This window comes from Vanacampus margaritifer, chromosome 2 (assembly GCF_051991255.1).
Source record: "Vanacampus margaritifer isolate UIUO_Vmar chromosome 2, RoL_Vmar_1.0, whole genome shotgun sequence".
NCBI classification, from domain to species: Eukaryota; Metazoa; Chordata; class Actinopteri; order Syngnathiformes; family Syngnathidae; genus Vanacampus; species Vanacampus margaritifer.
The window spans coordinates 7,390,714-7,414,369 of record NC_135433.1 but is presented as its reverse complement, the minus strand read 5'-3'; the positions used below and the strand labels follow the sequence as shown (position 1 = coordinate 7,414,369).

At 40.3% G+C, this 23,656-nt stretch overlaps 1 protein-coding gene across 5 annotated transcripts in view; it reads left to right on the top strand.

Annotated features, from left to right (window-relative positions):
* Positions 1-23,656, top strand: part of LOC144042751 (receptor-type tyrosine-protein phosphatase mu) — a 245,438-nt gene that overhangs the window by 107,440 nt on the left and 114,342 nt on the right. For all 5 annotated transcript variants that reach the window (XM_077555675.1, XM_077555673.1, XM_077555680.1 and 2 more), the window contains exon 8: positions 22,923-23,231. In XM_077555675.1, the coding sequence (XP_077411801.1) occupies positions 22,923-23,231 (309 nt within the window). The remainder of the gene's footprint in view (positions 1-22,922; positions 23,232-23,656) is intronic.

Genomic DNA, 23,656 nt, shown 5'->3' with positions numbered 1-23,656 from the left:
AGAACCTAACTTGGCCTTCTTTGTCTTCATTTAGTAAAAAATGTGTGACGCATGCTGACATACCTCGCAAGGTGATACATGAAGTGGCTAGCTAGTTAGTAGTAAGCGCAATAAACTATCTTGGTGGTCTGTCTTTTACACAGTCAAAAACTTGTGATGTACACTGACACCTCACGAGTTTTCAGCCAAACCGCTGATGTTAGTTTGTAGTGGCTAGCTAGTTAGCAGCTAATGTGCTCAGTTAACTCTTTCACTGCCACACGTTATCCAAAAAACAACCCAGACAGTGCCAGCCGATTTCGAGCATTTTAACTCATCTTTCAAAGCAAACACGGCCATTGAGTAGGTAGCGCTGCACAACAACTTCCACTGCCCATTGGGAAAACCCCCCCGTAGTAAACGTCAAATAACGTTTTTGGTGGCATTCATTTGAATTTTAGTAAACGTCATTAAACATTTTTGGCGGTAAAAGAGTTAAAGGGTCTATATTGACACTCACACACAAACTTGTATGCTGCACCTTTGCATGCGGTCGTACATGTTTAGTTCAAACGTTGAAGTGGCCAGCTAGTTAGCTATTTTGCGAGAGGCTAGCATGTGAAGCTAACATAGCTGTCAGGTAATGTGTAAAAAGTAAAAACGCAGCTTGTGGATGCGAAAGCAAACAGAGCAGACTCTACAAAATTTATTGAACAAAAAGAGAATGCGAGTGTGAATGAAATATAAATAACAAAAAGTGATGTCACAAAAGGTTGATGTGGAAATAGAACTACCGAAACAATCAAAAAAAGGTGGACAGAGAGCCATGGGAGACACCGGTACTAGCAAAACACACTGAACTAAAAAATTTACTTACAAGCAAAACCGTAGATGAGAAGTGACTACTGGACAAGACAAGATGAGCGCGGAACAAACACGAGAGTAGCAAAATGCAGTAGCAATGGCAACAAGCAGTAAACAATAACATCCTCCTTTCTCTCCTGCATCTAAATATCCCACTGATGACAGTCGCCAGCAGGTGCGACGCAGGAGACTCAGCCAACCGAAACTCTCCATGGAAACTGCAACAGAAATAAACAAACCACAACCAGTAGAGTGTGGCAACAAAACCGAATTGTGACAAGAGCAGTCTACATCTTTACCCACTCAAAAATTTGTGACATATGATGATGTCTCACGTGAGGTTGTACATTCTAAACGGCAAAGCGGTTAAATATTAAACGATAGCTATTTAGCATGTAACATGAGAAGCTAACTTTGAGGTTTAAGTCATATTCACTCTGTCAAAAAGTTGTGACATCAATGTTATACATTTTCATGTTTCACGTGGTTAGCTAGTTAGTGGCTAGCTAGTTAGCAGCTAGCATAAAGGTCTATGTCTTAATCAAAAAAGTATGGGTACGCTGATGTCTCGCGCCTGGTCTTGTGTTTTCAGTTTAAAAGCTGCCATGGCTAGCTAGTTAGCAGCTAGCGAGAGAAGTATCTTAAGAAGCTAACATCACGGTCCATGCCTTCATGCTGTCAAACACTTGTGACAAACGCTGACGCCTCATTTTATCCCACGCTAACGGTTACATGCAAAGTGCCCAGCTTGATGTGACTGAGCACAATCTCCTCCCGTCGCTCCCTCCAAGCGAGGGCTGATCCCCGATTGAAAAGCAGATTTCCTCCCACACCGCCTTAAACGCCAAACCAAAAACCAAACAGATGAGGCCGACTCCCACGTGGCGCGACCCAGCCAGATGGGAGTAAAGTTGCTGGCGTGATAGATGTGGAGTCTGAGCAGGTGTTTGGAGTCAGCGTGGACGTGGCGTGCTGCCACAAAAAAGGTCACAAGGCTGAGTACAAAGAGCAAGTCTTTTCTGTGGGGGTAACAAAAATCACAGTTGGGTACGCATCTTATGCCCAATTCACACCGACTGCGGAACGGATGCGGTGCGTTTTCCGTACGGCAGCGGCAAGGAATAGAAAGCATTCGAGCCTGCGTGTCAATTCACACCAGCTGCAGTGCGGTGCGGAAGGGATGCGGCGCTGCGGAAGGTTTCCGCAAGTGTTCTATTTTTTCCGGATGCCACATGCGGAACGCTTGCTGATTTTCGTGAAGCTGAAGAAATTACACGAGCCGGTCAGGAAGTCGAGCGTCGGCATTAAGGTGGATCCGGTTTATTTCAAAACAAACCCATTTGCGAACGCATTTTGGGGGGGGGAGGGAAGCTAGCTAACAACATAGTATGACATGAGTCGGACATTTAAGACAAAAAACGAGCTCAGATTAAATTCAACATGAATTAAAAAAAAAATAACACTATTTAAACACAAAATGTACTTACCCATGGTAGAAGAGCCATGGTAGTCACAGAAATAATGTCCAAAAGCATATCGATGTGACAACAGGCAAGTGTGGCTATTGTTTACAAATAGGACTCTATATACACGGTTGTTATCGCTCTCCAGTGGGAACCACCGTGATCCTGTGGTCTGGCGGGTGCAGATTTCCGGACACGGACAGCTCACGCAATGCACGCGGTGTGAATTGCATTCCGTGCAGCGGCCGTACAGAAAATGCACCATGGCTGTTCCGCAGTCAGTGTGAATTGGGCATTAGTGTAAAAAGCAATGCAATATTGTTCACATGATTGACAGTAAGGTAAGAAATTGGGAAAAAAAAAATTTTGTATAAATGGGAATGCATTTAATGATATTTAACACAAAAAATCTTAAGAGTAAATGGAAGATTAGTCAATAAGTTTTTTTTTTCTTTTTCTTTTTCGAAAGTGCAACAAAAGATGCTGACAGTAAATTCTCCTGTCAATGATGATCAAACAATCAAAATTACATAAAAAGGAAATATTTAGACATTTCTATGAGCTTATTTTTCCTTCTTTTTACAAAAGTGCAACTGCAACATCAAACTGCACTGCAAATTGCTTGCAGTAAATTATTTAACAATACCACATAACATAATTTATGCAATAAAATAAAAATATTTATTAATATAACAGTTAAATTTTAATCAACACAATAGAATACAACCAAAGACATTTCTTTGGCTACATTTTTTAAAATACTGTTAAAACCATGTTACCACAATTGTTGTCTGCTAACCAGATGCTGAGCTGCACTGTTTAAAAAAAATAAAATATTATATATAGAATTCTTTTTTTTTTTTTTACGTAGTTGCGTAAGTAAAAATGTGAGTGAAATGGAAAGGGCTAAATCAAATCTACCTTTTGTTTCCGCCAATACGCCGCATGGCAATTGGGGTCACAGGGCGACAGGTACAGCGCACCACCAACTGCTTTTGGAGAGTCTAATACGTGCACACCACATTCAGGGTATATTCTTTAAGTATTCATCTAGCTAGGCCGTACATTTTTAGCACAAACGCCGAGATGGCTAGGAACTAGTTGGTACCTAGAGCGAGGAAATCGCGTGGATGTGTACATCTTCTGTCAGTCAGATAGCAGCTAGCATGAAATCAAGCCAAACTAGCATAAAAAGCTAACATTAATTGCAGTTAGCATCTTCAACCAGTCAAAAACTTTGTGATGTGGACAGAAGTCTTGTGCAATGTGTCCATGCAGCTGACAACTATCACAAATCTTTTAGATTTAACGGATAACATACTGTCTCTTGTGAAGTAATACATTTTAAGTACAAACGCTGAAGTGGCTAGCTAGTTAATGGCTAACATAAGAAGCTAACCAAGCTGTCTACTCTTCCGCATTCAAAAACTAGGGACGCCAACAAGTCTTATTTCCGGCACAAACGATGCATTCAGTGTAATTCTTCTTGTACTGTCATTTACGAAAAAGAATCCACCCTGTCAAGAGCGTAAATCAAAGTGAAGCACTTTGCGAAGCGCTCACCGCCGCCCCACTCAGGAGACGCGTGAAATCTGAGATAAAGCTTTTATGGGAGGGGCTGGAAACGGCGAATAAATCGCGTCTTGGCTGGCGTGTTTGGGGAGATGTTATGAGCGACGCGAGCCGACTGAATGAGCGCTTCCGAGCGAGCGAGGGGAGCGCGACATCCATAATTTAGCAAAATGGATGGAGGGAGTGGGAGGGGTGGTTTAGAAAAAAAAAATCAGTGAGAAAAATTACAGCAGATAGCGCATGAATAATTAAAGGCGGTGAATGGAAAACATTTAAAGACCTTGAGAAGCACTTCTGTTTGAATTTATAAACACGAGGAGAGAGCGCCAAGGAGTGCCACTAAATTAATGCTACTTGAGTTCTCTGGTGGCTCCCGAGCGGAGGTGACAAACAGCCGCCGTGATGAGTTTTAGCATGTGGCTAACAGCAAGCACGCTTTGGACAGAGCTAGGAAGAAAGTGTGCTTTAATACTTGTCCACAGATCTAAAAAATAATCTATAAAATTACAGCGCATGCTAGGTTAGTAGTTGGTGAAAGCGAGTATTTGCCAATAAAGAACTGGACATAAGTACAGCTGAAGTCAGAAGTTTACATTCTCATAAATATACCCCAAAAGAGTATCTCAAACTACTTTTTACTTTCCAAATATTGTAAGTACTGGTCGATCCAATGACATTCATATCATTTTCCTCTCCAGAAATGGCCAAAACAACAGCTTTTTTACCCTTCTAATTTTCAAAATAAAAGCTTTTGTTACAATGTGTGGATGTCACAGATTGAACAACGCCTCAGCTTTAATATAATTTAATTACAAACACGTTGCACTTTTCCCTCAAAATATATTGACATTGCTGTTTTCTAAAAAAAAAAAAAAGAAAAACAAATGATTTTGCGCTTTCTTTGAAGAAAGAAAAACATATTGCTGCATTTTCTTTGAATAAAAGCAAACCATTGCTGCTTCACTTCTTTAAAAAAAAAAACACTATTGATTTTATACTTTATTCCCAAAATCCATTTGATTTGATTTGATTAGATCTTTATTTATCTTGAACAAGTACAATAAAAGTGAACAAAAAAGCTCATACAGTGTTTGGTTCAAGAAGGGGCAGAAGGAAGCCAAAATTTATTGATGTTGCACTCCCCCCCCCCCCCCCCAAAAAAAAAAACGTTGTTGCACGGTGTTAAAAAGAAAGCGAACTAATGATGTTACACTTTCCAAAATCAAAGCAAAAAAATATAAAAATGCGTCACTTTCCTATAATTATTAAGAAAACATATTGTTGATTGTGCACTTTCCTAAAAAGAAAACAAAAATTATGAATGTCACATTTTTTTCTAAAAAGATAGCAAACTATTGATGGTGCGCTTTAAAAGAAAAAGTTTGTCTATTGTGCACTTTCCAAAAAAGAAACAAACAATTAATTATACTTCAAAACCCCAAAAACTGTTGATGTATATGTAAAACTTTTTTTAATTTATTTTTTTTTTAAATAAGATAAGATAAGATCCACTGATTGTCACACCCATCTAAGTGGGGCGAAATTTGTTCTCCGCATTTGACCCATCCCCTGAGGGAGCGGTGAGCAGCAGCAGCGCCGCGCTCGGGAATCATGTGGTGATCTAACCTCCCAATTCCAACCCTTAATGCAGAGTGGCAGTCGGTCCCATTTTTATAGTCTTTGGTATGACCCGGCCGGGAATTGAACCCACGACCTCCCAGTCTTAGGGCGGACACTCTACCACTCGGCCACTGAGCTGGTGAGAACAAACTATTAATGTTGCACTACAAACAAATATTAATGGTGTTGCACTTTCCTAAAAAGGAAAAAAAAGTGTAGATTTTGATTCCAAGGCACTACACAGAGGCTTGATATTTACTGTATTGTTTCACTGCCTAAAAACATTCCTAAAAACTTTTGAGACATAAATGTTTCTGGCCTCTGAATTGCAAACAACCACCATTTTTAAAAAATCCATTTCCCACTAAGTGTTGTTTGTACATATGCTCGCCTCGGTGGCTCAGCTTCAAGTCAACAGACGAGTCGGTGTCTGAAGATGAGAGAAATAACAATAAGGCAGAGTCTATACCGTCTGCTCTGCCGGCACTCGTTTGAAGACGCGTCCTTGAGTGGCGCGCAAATCGCCTTTTCGTAGAACTGACAACATAGGAGCACAGTTCTCCTTTCTACTTTTCAACTGGCTGTGATAATAGTTTGGAATAAAAGATACTTTGTATTGACGTCCTCCCACAACCTCCAACAGAGCTCGCCTGTTTGTTTTTTTCTTCTTCTTGCTAGGGCCAACCAATTATGAGGGTCTTTTCACTCATTGTACGTGGCTGCCGATGTTCTCAGATGCGATGCGTTCTGGAGGCTTTTCATTCGCAAGGAGCACGGCCGGCAGAAAAAGCGAAAATCGGCTTTTAACTCATTCACTCCCAGCCACCCTCTTCGCTCCCGGATTTTAAATGATTTTGCAAGGCCCACAGAATATGTTGTTCTTTTGCTATAAAAAGCATGGAACCTACCAAAAGAAAGATTAGTCTCTTCTTTCATCAGGAAAAAAAGTATATTTGTATCTGTTTCCATTTTGCAGCAATTAGAATTAGAATATAGCTAAATTCCATCATTATTCACAAATCTATGGGGGAAAGAGCTTTTTGCAACATGGCCCTTGTTGAGCTCTTATACTCTGCTGCCACCTGCTGGCCGTTTTTTGTAATAACTACCATTGCTTCAAGCATTCTCTTCAGTTCACAGGCTGCATCAAAGCCTTCTGTATGCTTTAGCATAAACCAGCATGTATAAATATGTCTTTGGGAGCATGGTAATATTTAAAATAGAACATATTTATACGTTTTTGGAAGCAAATGAGTTAATGGACATTGAATTGAAACCTCTGAGAAGCTAACGTGAGAATCTAACTTGGCCATCTTTGTCTTCATTCAGTAATGAGACATTTGCTGATGTCACTCGCAAGGTTGTACTGTACATGAATTGGCTCGCTAGTTACTAGCGAGAGCAACAAACTAGCTTGGTGGTACGCTAGCTTACGTGAATTTGTACATATCCCTTTAAACCGCCAGTTAGCTAATGTGCTAAGCTAAAGGCTCTTACATCGTCACTCAGGCAGAAAATTGTATGCTGATGTTGTGTATGAGGTTGTACAAGTTTAGTTGAAATTGTTAGCTTGCTTGAATGAGAAGATAACGTAGCGATCTACATCTTCACTCTGTCCCAGCTAATTAGTTAGCGGCTATCTTAACTCTTTCACTGCCAGACGTTTTCAGAAACGGGTTGTCCCTACTGCCAGCCGATTTAAGCATTTTGAGTGATCTTTCAAGGTCCACAGAAAATGTTGTGTTTGGACTATGGAAACACACATACTACCAAATGAAAGATTGGACTCTCAGCTTTCATCAGAAAAAGTTTGTTTCTACCTTATTCTGTTCTTCAGTAATCAACAATAGAAAATGGTTACTTTCACCGAAATTCTCTCTTTGAAACAAAAAAAACGGAGAAAAAGAGCTTTTTGTGAAACGATGTTATTTCATGCACTCTAGTGAATTGTACACTTCTTTTTGTCCATGAATGATGCCACAAACACCTAAATAGTGCTTTACTTCTGTAAAACGCTTTCACCAACAATGAAAAAGTGTTTTTTGATTGCAAAATACGTTTATTTCCATTCAACAGTGTAACAATTTGACAAAACAATTTCGCAAACTATTTACAAATGTGTGCAACTGTGGTACTACTTACAATTATGTGGATGTTTCAAATACAGTTTTTCCTTTTGTAACGCTCTCCTGCGTGCAAGGAGACGCCAGGACTCGCACAACAGTTTACTTTCACTTTCACATTGGTCCGTTTTGCGTGCAAACGTTACACTTTCTTGACGGCCTTTTTTTCCGGGGAATAAAAAGCAAGTAGCAGACTGTACACACTTCCTCCGATGAATATGCATTGGACTCGGGGCACTCTCCGTCGTCCGATCGAACGTCCGCCTGTGCGTGCTCGGTTGCGTTCCGCGTTACGACACCGTCATAGCCGCCGCGTCAGCGGTTCCAATTTCGCCATCAAGCTCGGATTCACCTTCATCATCATCGTCATCAATGTACTCTTTTAGCGTTGGTCGATGCCTTTTGTCTTGTAAGTGTAGAGCTGCTTGCAAACGCTCGCCATTGCCCGTTCCCTCCTCCATCTAGCTCCATCTAACGTCTTCTACTGCCGCGTCAATGCTTCCCAACCACGGAGTCACCACCCTCATCTTCATCATCGATGATGATCATCGTCGTCAACAATGTGCTCTTTCAGCGATGCTTTTGGTCTTTGAAAAAAAACGTCTCGGGCGTGAGCTCCTCGCGACCGGCCGCCATTTTTCCTTTGTCTTCCATTCTCATCTCCTGCTCGTTGCTCTAGCTCCGCCTCTACTGACGCCCACCCGATCTTATCAAAAGAGAGTCATCGCTGCCCTCTAGGGGCCAAAAATAGTCATTAGGCACAACAGACAGACTGGAAACTTTCACCAGACATGCGGAAGGGTTTCCTCTACCCGTTTCAAAAAAAAATAATAAAAATCATTGGATGACGTCTTTTGACGTCATTGGCAGTGAAGCGTAGGTTTTTACTTGACGTCTTTAAACGTCAGTGGCAGTGAAAGAGTTAAGAATCAGGAGGTCTGTCTTCACTTGTGACGTGCAATAAAAACACATTTTTTAGTTCAAACACTGCAGTGGCTAGCTTGTTAGAGCACATGAAGCTATCTCAGGAAATGTGTCAGAACGCAGGTTGCGGATGCCACCGCAAACACAAAAAGTATAGCAGGCCGTACAGTAAACTTCAACTGGAAGTGGCAATAAACAGCTTGAAGCCCCTTTTTTTTTTTTGATGAAGTGTTTACGATCCCCCAAACTGTCACCATACAAAGATGGCTTGTACCTTAAAAAACTCATGAATCCGCTCATTCTTATCTCAAGGCACCATTGTATATTATATAGCTATTTGTGAGGCTTTATTTTGGCCACTGCTGAGACTCAACAACACAACTCCACTGCAGAGTTGTTAAAAGTTTAATACGCCTCCTTGCTGGGGGCTGGAAATGGTTTCCTCCGCGCAACGACGGCCCCTCGACAGTGTTGCCGGAAAGTGTGAGTTACCACCCCGGGTGCTGCTCTGCCGGCGGCCGGCGCCTGATCATTTGGAGAGAGGGCTTGTTAAACTTCACACCAAAATGGAAGCGAGAGTGCTGTTGCCAAATGCTGAAAAATGGGGACATTTGGAAAACGTTAGCAAGCTGTGAGATCTGTGCACTTAAGCGAGGAGGATAACAAGAATAAAATGCCCGCGCAAACCCTTGAAAGCGAAGAAAGGGAGCACAGTAGACAACAATGGCACGTGCCCCCGCTTTAGATGTGAAACCGCTCAAGGCCTGCTGCTTTTGTCCCTTTAGTGAATGTTAGACGTCCTCGCGCCAGCATTGAAGCATCCTTTTTTTTTTTTTTTATGTTGTAGCAAACATTGCTCAGTTTGCAAAGCGACCGAGGCGGCTCCACAGATTTTCATTAGCGCGTCCCAGAAGAGCGAGAGGGAGAGCGAGGAAGTGTCCCGTCCTGTCTGGGGGCGGCGTGATGTATCGCACCCGATCCTGCCAGTCCTAACCGCTCAATTAGGAGCCGAGGCTGACGCTCGGGCCTGTCAGGGAGAGAAGCTGGACGAGATCAAGAGCCGCTTCCTCAGCAGCCGCCGTCATCCATCTTGCGCCGTTTGACTGGCGGCCTGGCCGAGGGAGCTCTTGGGGGGGGTATGGCGCAGGTTCGGGCCATTCATCCCGATCTGTCCCGACTAAACATGAATAATCTCGTGACCTTCAGTGCCTGCGAGAATGCAACACAATCTCATTTTGCTTGGCATTTGTTTGGACACCAAAATAGTGTTGCAGCCTCTTAAGAATGACGACGCAAGGAGTGTAGCTACATCCCATCTACTGCATGATGGGAATTTTGTTAATTTGTAAAATGTCATCCAAGCTTTCTCTAAGGTAGTGATTCACAGCCACTGGGCCTTAAGACATTATCAGGTTTGTTGTGGAAAATGAGCCAATTTTCGCTACAAAATGTATTAGCTCCTATATATAACAGGGATGTGATTTTTCCGCTAATTCGCGGAATTCCGCTTTTTTTTATCTCCCCCCCCCAAAAAAAAAAATTCCGATTTTTTTTTTTTTTTTTTTTTTTTTTTTTTTTTTTAGTAGTTCATTGTGTATGCACATGACTCCGACAGATAACATCTTCTGCTATAACAAAGACATTTGTGGTATGCTCTAATATGAGTTACTTTTCATTTGGTCATGATACAATTATTTGTTCATGAAATTTGAACTCTTCAACATTATTTATGTGTTAACTTAGTAATCACATTAGTTAGATATGATGATATTCTCAGTGATAGTTTTTAAAAGCAAAGGCAGTCCAATGTTTTTGAATGTGACTGATTTTGAGTTGACTAAAACTGCCATTTTATATGGGATAGTTCAATATACATTGCCCCCAGACCCCCGGCTAAATTTTCAGATAATTTCACTTTGGTCAAATCACATCCCTGATATAATGTACAGTAGCTTTGGTCATCTATCTGTGCCACTGACACAGAGGTGGCAGAAAGTGAAGTACAATTAACCATAACCTTCACCTGTTGGTTGACATTGCTTGTATGTAATATATTGCACCACTCCTAGTTAAAAATTATGTATTACCGTAAAAACGTAAAAAACTCTCAATTTCCCCTTTACCTTTGTATAATACGGTCCCGATTTGCTGGCATCCTTTATTATATCGGCCGACATTTGTGTGTCAAGTGCCAAGGACATTTTGGTGATTTGTGTAATTTTGACATGCTCAGTTTGAAAATAACATCCATTTCTTTGATTCGGCTCTAGTTTTATAGATTCATATTTTTGCCATGCTAATTCATTTGGGGATATCAAGGCTTGTCGTTTTTTTCTCAAATAAAAGTGAAACAAGCTTGTGAGGCAAAAAAATGAGTCACATTAGAGGTCACGCCACGACACGTTGCTGGGAACAACTTAAAAAGAAAAGCGACCTAGGCGTGAATGTCAGTGTATTACTGCATTTGGGGGAAAAAAAATTTGAGGTGACTGCATGTTCCGTCATGGACAGCCCTGAACAGTTGTTGCTGCTTTTAGCTTGACTAGTTTTGCTTACGGTCGTCTATAGACACAAACCATTTCTGGAAACAAGGTACTTAACTCATTCACTCCCAGCCATTTTCACTGAAGCAACCCCATTCACTCCCGACTGTTTTACTAGATTTTGACTGATTTTGCAAGGCCCACAGAATACTGCAGTGGTGGGCAAACTCGGTCCTCAAGGGCCGATGTCCTTTTGTTTTGGAGGTTTCCTTGCTGCAACACAGCTGATTCCAATCAACAGGATCGTTACAAAGCTCATGCAGAGCTTGCTGATGAGCTGATCATGTATCAGCTGTGTTGGAGATGGGAAACATCCAAAACCTGCAGGACTCCGGCCCTTGAGGGGACCGAGTGTGCCCACCCCTGGAATACTGTGTTCTATTGCTACAAAAACAACCTACCAAAAGCAAGAAAAAAATATATATTTCTATCTGTTTCTGTTTTGCAGCAATTAGCATTAGAATATAGCTAAGTTTCATCATTATTCACAAATCTGTTTAGAACTGTGGGGAAATCAGCTTGTTTTCAACATGGCCTTGGGTAATCTCGTATACTCTGCTGCCACCCGCTGGTCATTTTTGTAATTACTATCATTGCTTTACTCGTTCTCTGCAGTTCAGACGCTGCATCAAAGCCTTCTGTAGGTAAAAATATATTTTAAAAAAACGTATAAATACGTCTTTGGTACACTTAAAACATTTAAAATAGAACGATGTAATCCCTTTAATTGTGGCATTTAAGTACAAAACGATGAAGGTTTACGTTAAAACTAATTTAGAATCAGTATACATTATTGTTGTCTGAACATTTTGCACAGCAATAATTTTTTGCTTAAATGACATTAAAATCAGTTAAAATCGTAAGCGTCCAGAATGATTTAAAAAAAAAAAATCGAGATTTTACTTTTTGGCCGTCTCGCCCAGCCCTACTGTGTGTAGTACGGTGGGATGATTTTGGATAATTTTATATGGAAAATATTATTCTTACTTATTCACTTAAAACTTAAACTTATTCACAGAATTTTACAGAAATATTTTGCTGGGTTATTTAATTATTTTCAAAAGGGAAAGACGATTAGAGATGTGAGCTTTTTGAGTTGCAGACAAAATATTAAATAATAATTCAAATATTATTCAGTGAGTGCCTCCCATTTTCATCAAATAGCGACACGTGTGGGGAAAAAATGTATCACGTTGTTTTGCGTTCTGATACTCGTGTCAAATGGATCATTGGGATAGAACTGAAGGATTTTGAAAACTATTGTAATTAGGATCCCGCCTCCTTCCCTCTCAATATTGTGATTGTGATTTAATATGCATTTTCTTCCAAGGTCATCTTCCCCTGTATTTCTTTTTTTTTCAGCCCTAACTAGGCATGAGACAAGCTATATGACTAACTCCTACCTTTTTCACATGCTGAGAAAGTCACTGACGTTGGTGACACGTCTAGTGATAAAACAAGACTTGTACTGAGGTCCATTTCGATTGTTTTGAAGGCAGACAATCAACCATCCATCTCCACCTTCACAGCTTAGTGGTGGGTGGTGAGTAGGGAGGAGGGCAGCTCTTCAGACAGCTCAGGCCAGTCCGTCGCCTCATTTTGTACTTTCAATTCCACCCCCCCCACCCCCCCAAACCTCCAACCACCTCCTCCCACCTCAGTCAGGGTGGCAGTGCCATTTATCAGCGAGCCTATAAAGAAGGACTTGATAGAGTGAGGAGCAGCCAGCACCATTCAATAAATCCTGGTGATTATCCACGCCCCCAAGGTGTTCCGCCCAGCTTGCGTGTGTATATGGATATTGTATATGGGTGCAAACTCCCGAGCATTTGTCTTTGACTTGGTAATGGATGTAAAGGCTGATGTAGGAGCAGCCCATGAACACGTGCGCCGCCTTTCTAAATGCCATTTGTTATAAGATGCGCACGCCTGTCAGGCTGAAGGCTTCCACTTGTTGCCGTTGATGCCAACACAGACCTTGTCCTTGGGGGGGGGGGGGGGGGGGCAATCAAGCACGATACAATGCAATACAATGGAAAAGGCCTTTATTATTCCAGCAATGAGGAAATGGCAGTTGTGTATCGATACATTCAAACAGTACGATATCCATATTATTCACCAGGCATAGTTGGAAATGTTCTGTATTATAACAGAAAATGACATATGTTGCAAATCAATCAGGGCTGCAGCTATCAAATATTTTGCTATTCGAATATCCTACTGAAAATTAGAACGAATAATCAACTGTTTGAATAAAAAAGTAAAAAATCTAGAAGAAGAACACTTATAAATACAGAAACCAAAACACACATTTATACTTACAAAGTGAGATTCGAGACAAATCTCTCCTTATAGATTTTGGTCTACAAGATGAAGTAACGTGAGAACCGCGGTAGCGATTTTTCCAGACTAAAACCGCACATTTGAGTAAGCCTGATGTGTTGAGAAGTGATCAGTAGGAACGACAATGTGTCGGGCTGTCAACATTAGTGTGCAAAGTTGTTTTACGTCTGTTAAACTGCATTTGAAAAGTAATCAGACGGCTCTCGTCAGCCTATATGGGGTACTTGGTTAGCGGCTAGCTGCTAGCCGCTAAACTGGAGCCACCGCTAAATGCTTTATAATGAAATGTCATTAAATGCCAGTGTAACTACTGATAAGTTTTTTTTTTTTTGTGTGTGTGTGTGTGTGTGTGTGTGTGTGTGTGTGTGTGTGTGTGTGTTCTTAATTAGCATTTAAACTTAATTTCAGCCGTATTAAGGTCCTGTGATTTATACTCAGGTGCACCTAAATCATGTTGACATCAAGTAAACAAATTCCAGCTGGATTCAGAAATTCCGCCGAAGCTATTCTTTTGAATTGAAAATGACTACCCGTAACTGGAATTTTACGTCACATTGTTGACAAATGTTACACATTTAGTAGCCATGACTACTACTACTCTTTTTTCTTCTTCGTCTTCTTATATTTGTTTTTCTTCCATTTCTTGTTCTACTTTCTATTGGTGGTTGGCAAATACTTCTGTTGCATTACCGCCACCTTCTTTAGCATGCGGCATCCACCACAGTTTTTGATTTCATTTTTTGTTTTTTTGTTTTAAATAAATTTCCCCAAATTATAGTGACTTGTACTCCGGAGAGACTCATGTTTTATTTTTTGATGATGCATTTTTTGACTGGCATGACCTATTCTCCAGAGCGACTTATAGTCAGAAAAATACGGTAATCATTGCAGCCGTACTTGTGTATCGATATTGTATAAAAACTGAAAATGGGATATTTTATCCCACTTTAACTTAAAAGTGATAAAAAAATTACAATTGTGTTTTGATATTTAATCATAACATGAAATGATATGGTCCCATCCCTAGTTAAAAAATATTTGACGCTTGTGTGACGTTACTGTTTCATAACAGCAAGAAAATCATACAATATGATGTTAATTATTTGACTCTGTCATAATCATTTGTGACTCCCCTCCATTTTTTTCCTTTTTAACCCCCTTCCTCCTCCCCCTCCATCCCCGAGCGTCTTCTTTAGCACTCGATGACAGGTGATGGCTGCTCTGATTGTTGGTTATCGCCAGCTATCATCGTGCCTCGCTTCTTGCGGGATATGAAAATGATTTCCTGAGTGTTCAAGCCGTGTCATTACCTCAATAGCCGGCGCCGCCACAGCCGCAATGTAATAGAAGGCGGCAAACAAATCTGCAAAGCCTTTTTGGGGGGGAGTGGGGGTTATATCTTTTTACCTGAGGGGCTGAAAAAAAAAAACACTCACAGTGATTTCATGTTGGCCATTGACATGTTTTTTTTTTTTTTTTTTTTTTACTACTGTGACAGGCCAGGATGCAAACTACATAGAATTTCTGTTGTTTTTTTCCTTATCAGCATGCACACTCCTCTTAAGGGTTACATCTTGTATCAATATTGATAAACACATTTCAAATATTGTTCAGTTTTTGCAAGGGCTGAGACAAACTATAGCTGCATAGTATCTAAGATGTGTACTACAGTAGTATATGACCCTCGTATCGTAATAGAGTACTAATGTAACAATCCAGTTTACTTTATTGTTTTAACCTAGGTGTGGACAAAGTAGAGATTTTGTGACATTTTGGCATGATACAGCATACACAAGTGTCAAATATCAGTTTGTGGGGCTATTCAAAATATTGCACTGTATCATATTGTTTGTCTATGGTAATTTGTCTATTATGATGCAGTATCATCACACAAACACTAATTATCAGTCAGTTTTAACAAGCAGGTGCAGATAGATAGGTAGGTAGGTAGCTAGGTTGATAGATAGAGGGATGGATGGATAGATAGATTTGGTAACTAGGTAGATAAGGTAGGTAGGCACGGTAGGTAGCTAGATACTGTAGGTAGTTAGCTCTTTGACTGCCAGACGTTTTCAGAAAAGGGATGCCGTGGGTGCCAGCCGATTTAAAGCATTTTGACTGATCTTTCAAGGTCCACAGAAAATTATGTGTTTGGACTATGGAAACACACATACTACCAAATGAAAGACTCTCATCTTTCATCAGAAAAAAAAAGTTTGTTTCTACCTTATTCCGTTCTTCAGTAATCAACAATAGAAAATGGTTAGTTTCACCTCTGTTTTGAAACAAACGTCTTTTAACGTCTTTGGCACTCCTCCCTAGGATTTTACTAAACGTTATTTAACGTTTTTGGCAGTCAAAGAGTTAAATACCTTAGGTAGGCACGGTAGGTAGGTAAATACAGTTGGTAGACATGGTAGGTAAGTAGACGCAGTAGATAGGTAAATATGGTAAGTAGGTAGATATGGTAGGTAGTTTATACGGTAGGTAGGTAGGTAGGTATGGTTGATACGGTAGGTAAACACGGTAGGTAGGTAGAAATGGTAGGTAGATTTGGTAGGTAGGTAGGAAGGTAAACAGTAGGTAAGTAGATATGGTAGGTATAGTGAGATATGGTAGACACGGTAGGTAGGTAGATATGGCAGGCAGGTAGACATGGTAGGTAAGTAGACGCAGTAGATAGGTAAATATGGTAAGTAGGTAGATATGGTAGGTAGTTTATACGGTAGGTAGGTAGGTATGGTTGATACGGTAGGTAAACACGGTAGGTAGGTAGAAATGGTAGGTAGATTTGGTAGGTAGGTAGGAAGGTAAACAGTAGGTAAGTAGATATGGTAGGTATAGTGAGATATGGTAGACACGGTAGGTAGGTAGATATGGCAGGCAGGTAGACATGGTAGGTAGGTAGATATGGCAGGTTTGTAGACACGGGTAGGTAGGTAGGTAGATACGATAGCATGGTAGGGTAGACAGGGTAGGTAGGTAAGATGATATGGTAGGTAGACACATATGATAGATATGATAGATGGATAGCAATTTTAGAACATAATATCATTATGGGTTACTCTAACAACAAGATAGCGACTAGCCTCGGAGCCGTCGCCTCAAATCCACACTGATGTCTAATCACCGGCAAAGTGTTCTCATCCTTGTTTGGGAGTCGGCAGCGTCTCCGCACTTAATCGATGCCGATCCGATAAAGACTCTGTGTGCTTGTGGCGCCCGAGGATGATCTGATAAGCTAATTGCTCTTCCGTACAACAGCCAAGCAAAACCAGATGCTGTGTGCAGACAAGCGGCAAAAATCTGAGGAAGAAAAATGTATCACACGCATCATCTTGTTTGCCATATCGCCGTGTATTTAAAAAAAAAAAATGTTTTAACTGTGTCATCAAATTTAAAAGCCTTGTCGAGCTTGAAACAGGTGGGCAAACTTTTGTGCTCAAGGGGTTGGGGAATTGTTTGACAAGGGGTGCTAATGTGCTGCTAATTTGTGACAACATGATTCAAATGTCACGCCATAATGATGATGACGATGAGGGAGGGGAATGTAAATGTCAAATTCAAATTATTCCCTTCTATCAGCCTTGACATGATTTGTCTACCCAAGCTCATTTCCCGACCCAAAGATTTTCTCGTCTGTACTTGTAGTAATCTTTTTCATAGGATACAGGCTACTTTCTGTGCCTTGCTGGTACGTATTCCGCTCGTACTTTTACTTCAGTGAAACCTCCAGAGCTTGTGCGAGATGTGAAGACGACGTGGCTTCAATGGCGTTGTGCTACAGTATGTGCTCGTGCAAGAATTTAGTAGGAGATCATACTAAAACTAGACTAGAATAATACAAGAGGTATAATCACCTTTTTGGAAAATTTGGGCATTTGTCAATGACGGGGCCCCGGAGAGATGGAAGTGCTCACTACCTACAACTACAATGTTGCCGGTGAAAAAAACACCCTGTGGCATAAACAGTAGCTAAGGTAACACAATGCTAACTATGAAAATGCTTTATTTTACCTAAACAGGAACATTCTGAAAAAAAGTAAGATTCTGAAATACACCAAATAAATAGTGTATTCAATTAACGGTAAATGAGAGTACTAGGTGAAAAATACACAAGTATTCGGAGAAAATATTTTACGAAATAAAAAAAGGAACATTTGTCAAATAAAAATAAAACAAAAAACTTATCGCAAAGTATTAAAAAATTTACACAAACATTAAATAAAAATAAACAATACTAAAAAAAAAACACACACCAGGAAATAAATCCAAACCTGACAAAAGTGCCAAATAATAGACAAAAAGGCGGCAAAAAAATAAAAGAATAATAAACAGTTAAACAATGTAAGAAAGATTTACAAAAGTTATTAAAACGTAAAATGTTACAAAAATAAGTATGTATTAGATTAAAGTAAAAGGGAGGAAAATGTACAGGTATTAGGGTGAAATACGAAAATATTAATATAATAAAAGATTGCAACAAAATATAAAAATACTAAACAAATATTAGATGGTAAATACAGACATTAAGAAAATAAAAAAATTGGTGAAAAATACATACGTTTGGTAAAATACAAACAAATATTGGATATAGAATACACAAATATGACAGATACTAAACTAATAAACTACTACAACTACTACCAATATACTTGTTATTTTTTAAGGCACATTATGCAAAACAGATGACAATCATCATAAACTATAAAAAAAAATTATATTCAAAACAGTTTGACAAAAAATAGAACATTACGTGAATTACAACAATAAACTGTACCAAAAATATAGGTAATATAAAATATTCCAACAAGTACCAACAAATTACAAAGCATTAGCATTAGTAAAATACACAACTATTAAGTGGAAATAAACCAATGTTACAGTATGAAAAATAAAAAATATTAGAAGGAATAAAAATACAAAAATATTGGATGGAAACATACAAAAATATTGGACCAAAAATACAATAACATTAGAAGGAAAAAATGCAAACATATTAGACAAAAACAATGAAAATATCTCATTGTAATATGTTCCCCTTGGCTACTTCCTCTAAGAACTAGTACCTGCTCAAGCGGGCTACCTTGCAGTGGAAAAGAGGCAAAAGATAAAACACGAAAAAGAAACAGACGCAATTCACAAGCATCTCATCGGGGTGAGCCAAGCAGAAAATGGAAGTTTTAAGCTCTTTTATTTGCGGAACTATCTGGAGGCTGCACTCGGGCGGCCCAAAAGGGACGCGCTTAACGCCGGCAGAATTGCAGGGTGGCCGGTCACACAAATCAAATTAACGCTTTGAGGGGAAAAAAATAATAAAAGGACAAAAGCGGCAAAGTGTGAATCTCAAGCCGACAAGCCCGAGCGCTGTGATTTGTGCGGGGTGTCACACTTGCATCTAGGTGGAACGTCGCTGATAAATGGGCCCCGTGCGTCAACAAACTGCAGACATGTAGAAAATATCACAAGAGGGAATGTTTGCTTTTGGATGTCAAGAGAGTTATTAGCCAAGTTAGGTACAACTTGTGCAACGGCGACGATTATATCAAGTTGTCTAGGGATGGACTAACATTAATACCAGTCATCGTATTGGTCCGATACGGCTTTATTTTTAGGTGTCAGTTACTTGTGGAAGTTGCCGAGACCAACCACTCATACGGAAAACATATTCCGACATCAAGTAGGTCCTCCTCGGCAGTAGTTGGCGCTATACTGTGGCAGTCCTGACACACTGCTAAATCATCATCTGCGTCGGAAATAAAGGTCTTCGCTCACAATTTTTTCTCATTGTGTTGAATGAAATTTTATAAATATAATATAAATATTAAAAGTACTAGAGGTATTGGTACTCGATAGTGAATATTTGTATTGGCATCAGTGTGGGAAATAAATGATATTGAAAATCCCTTATTTGTTCGATTTAATCGATGGATTGGATAAAACAAAAGCATGTTTAATTTCCATGCCTTCATTCAAAACCCGGGACATTATTTCAAAATGGCAATGCCAAAAATGCTGCCAAAAATGCTATGATTTAGTTACTGGTTTGGTCTGTGACATTTCTGAAAATAGGCAAAAATATTGATTATTGTTTTGAAAAGTGAAAGCATGTTTTATTTTGATTCAACACAACGATAATCAGTCTACTTTAATGGAGGACTACACAAATCGGATATTTACTAGTGAGATGCTGAAATTTTGAGCATTTTGACATTTTTGGAATGTTTAAAATATTACCCCAAAAAACACAATTATAAACCAAAAATGTATGCACGTATAAATAATAGTAAAGTATTTGAAACAAAATAAATGCAAAATATATTTAAAAAAAATACAACAATATTAATTGAAGATAAATATATTTGATGACAAAAATACAGAATTATTAGGAAGATTTTTTTTAAATGATTATGAACGATACAAAAATACTAAATGAAAAATTCATTGGTGCCTTGGTTTACGAAGTTTTTTGAGATACGAACAGCGGCAAATTAAAAGTAAATGAATCATTTCAAGCAGTCTATTCACAGTAAAATATTTTTGCAAATATCTGGATCTTTATCACTAATCTTGATCTTTCCGTGTCATCTTGCAAATTTTAAGTTTGGTTTGGATTCAATAGAAAAAAAAAATCCAACATTAAATGAGTTTGGTTCACCGTATGACCTTTTTCTTGTGTTTTAAGCATTTTTTTTCAAGCTGATGCATAAACTGATTGGTTCAGACTATTCCCCCTGCAGACAGATGCTTTCCACTTTGCAGACTGGCACGTTTGTAGCGCTCTGGCTCGATGTATGGCGCCGTCATTGCGACGCTGCCTCGCCCGCAGGGTGGCTGTTTGTGACGCCGTTTCATCTTCTCTTTCGGGAGGGAACACATCCGTCGCTTTGCAGCTGCTCCGTCTGTCGCTCAGCCGTCAGGAGGCCTCGCTTTCTTCTAGCTTTAGCGCCTCCTGAGCTAACGTTATGACCTCGTTTCCCGAACGTTACCCTCCATTTTCCCACAGTCTTGTAACTTTTCTTTCCAGATGTTGCCGCTGATCTTCCCGAGGCATCCCAAGGCATTTCGGTGTAGATTCCCCCCACACAATCAAACACCTCGGTGCACCCTATGAATGTTAAACATGGCCGCCTGCCCGATCCGCCACCAGGGCTGCGTATCCCTTGGGGGGGATGGCAGCCCCTGTTTCCTCCCTAATAGCTGCTAAAGTGTTAAGTTCCAGAGAAATGGGCTGCAAATTTAACCTGGAATGGAAATTGATCCCATTACCTCGAGGCCGCCGCCTTCACATCCTTGTCGGAGAGGCGGGACGACGGCAAAATAGGGATTAGGAATGGCCACGGAAAAGGCAGTGGCAAAAGCAAGAATGGTTTGAGGTGATAGGATGGCGTGGGGGGGGGAGTCATGTCCCACCCGGGGAGACCAACTCTTTATCAGCAGGAATTAACTCTTTGACTGCCAGACGTTTTCAGAAAAGGGATGCCGTGGGTGCCAGCCGATTTTAAGCATTTTGACTGATCTTTCAAGGTCCATAGAAAATTGTGCGTTTGGACTATGGAAACACACATACTACCAAAAAAAGATTGGACTCTCATCTTTCATCAGAAAAAAAAAGTTTGTTTCTACCTTATTCCGTTTTTCAGTAATCCACAATAGAAAATGGTTAGTTTCACCTCTGTTTTGAAACAAACGTCTTTTAACGTCTTTGGCACTCCTCCATAGGATTTTACTAAACGTTATTTAACGTTTTTGGCAGTCAAAGAGTTAATGGCAACAAAAGGAAGGAAGGAATATGGCGTCCAACAGACTGGTGGTGTCTTGTGGGGGAGGGGCAAAATATCACAGGGCATAATCCTGTAGAAATCATCAGCATACATAAAAAAATATTCAATTTTACATTAATGTATAAAATAAAAAGTAAAGGCCTTAGAAAGGAGCCTTGCAGCACTCGCTTTGTGCAATTTTTAAGAGAAGATAATTCACTCTCATAAGAAACTCATTGCATCATTCCTATCAAACTGAGCCCGTACCTTATTGAATTGATTTGTAATTTCACTGAGTCAAACCCAATCGAGTCATTTCATTGAACTCATTCACTCCCAGCCATTTTCACTAAAACAACCCCCTTCGCTCACGGCCGTTTTACTGGATTTTGACTGGTTTTGCAAGGCCCACAGAATATTGTATACTATTGCTATAAAAAAAAGAGAGAGAGAGAGAGAGTGTCTCTTCTTTCATCAGGAAAGAAAAGTATATTTGTATCTGTTTCCGTTTTGCCGGAGTTAGCATTAGAATAATGGTGAAAACAGTAAAAACAAAAAGCTTGTTGCGACATCTCTTATACTTTGCTGCCACCTGCTGGCCGTTTTTGTTTTAAAACTACCATTGCCTTATGCCACCTCTTCATTTTAGAAGCTGCAATCAAAGCCTTCTGTATACTCTTGCATTAAAAAACATAAAACAAAACCCATATGAATACGTTTTTGGGAGTGAAGGACAAAGTATTAAAAAACGTATTTACTCGTTTTTGGGTTTGAATGAGTTAATATGAACTGTCGTTGGATCATATTGCACCACATTAATCGATATGTATTAAATTGCTGAGTGAACTATGGCTGTCACTTTTGAATATTTTTCGAAATTATTATTCTATCAACTATTCCATCAATTAATCGTATAATGGGATAAAATTATACCTTGCATTAAAGTGTATTACAAAACCATTTGTTTTTCCCAATTTCTGTTTAATCAACCAACTACTTTTGTACCTTTTAGTATTGTGTAGTGATAAAAATGAACAAAACATCACTTCAACAATATCAATGAGAGGAATTGATGTTGTACTCGCCTTTTTGAAATTAATTCAGTCATTGTTTTCCAAAGTAAAAGCCAATGTTTGCAATTGTCTCATTTCGATTAAATGCAAAAGATAATCAGCCTACTTTGATGGACTACAGAAGTCAGAAAATAATTCCTGTTGAGAAACTGAAATTGGCGCATTTGGACACTTTTATGTTAAACAATGTCTCTAAACGATTCATGCCGATTAATCGATTGATTTTGACACTTCTGGATTGTGATAGTCTCACTCGTCTGACTGACCTATTCCATTTATGCGCGGTGCCATTAATAGCCATCTGCCTTTTGAAAAGACGGCATTCTGTGAAGGGATGACACGCCCCCTGCAGCGCCTTCGCACCGGTGCGTCGGCATGCGCGCGGCGCTGCGACGGGATGTGCCTTAGCGCCTTTGCTTCCCATCACGCTGCGCCTTTGAAACAGGAAGCGCATCAACTTCAAACAAATTAAATTTGACCGGGTGTCAAATGTTGAGAAAAGAGAAAAGAACAGCGGCGGAGGCCGTGCCGCCGCATACATTGCATCCATTCCCCTGGTTTCACCCGGACTAATGCGCACCACCTGGCGTTTCACGAGGCCTAATTGATTGTCTGCATGTGGCCTCACACTCTCTCCTCCCTCTCGTCCCCGCAGAGCCCATGCACGGGCCGCGCCGTCTGGAGGTGCTGGACGTCCAATCCAAGCAGGTGACGGTGCGCTGGGAGCCGCTGGGCTACAACGTGACGCGCTGCCACAGCTACAACCTGACGGCGCAGTACCGCTCGCGGGTGGGCGGCAAGGACGAGACGCGGGAGGAGGTGTGCTACGAGGCGCAGGGCCGCGACCCGCAGCACACCATCCACAACCTGACGCCCTACACCAACCTCAGCGTCAAGCTGGTGCTGCGGAACCCCGAAGGCGTCAAGGAGAGCGCCGAGCTGGAGGTGCAGACGGACGAGGACGGTGAGATCCACAGACCAGAACCTGTTCCTGTACTCAGGGATGTGATTTTTCCGCTAATTCGCGGAATTCCGTTTTTTTTATTCCCCCCCCCCCCCCCCCCAAAAAAAATCGATTTTTTATTTTTTTATTTTATTTTTTTTTAGTAGTTCATTGTGTATGCACATGACTCCGACAGATAACATCTTCTGCTATAACAAAGACATTTGTGGTATGCTCTAATATGAGTTACTTTTCATTTGGTCATGATATAATTATTTGTTCATGCTCCCCCCCCCCCACTGGGCACTGCCCTGGACCTAGCTGGGTGCCAGCGGCCCCCAGACCCCCGGCTAAATTATCATATAATTTCACTTTGGTCAAATCACATCCCTGTGTACTAGCTACACCATATGGTGCCCAAAACGTGTCTTGCCCAAGGGCACTTC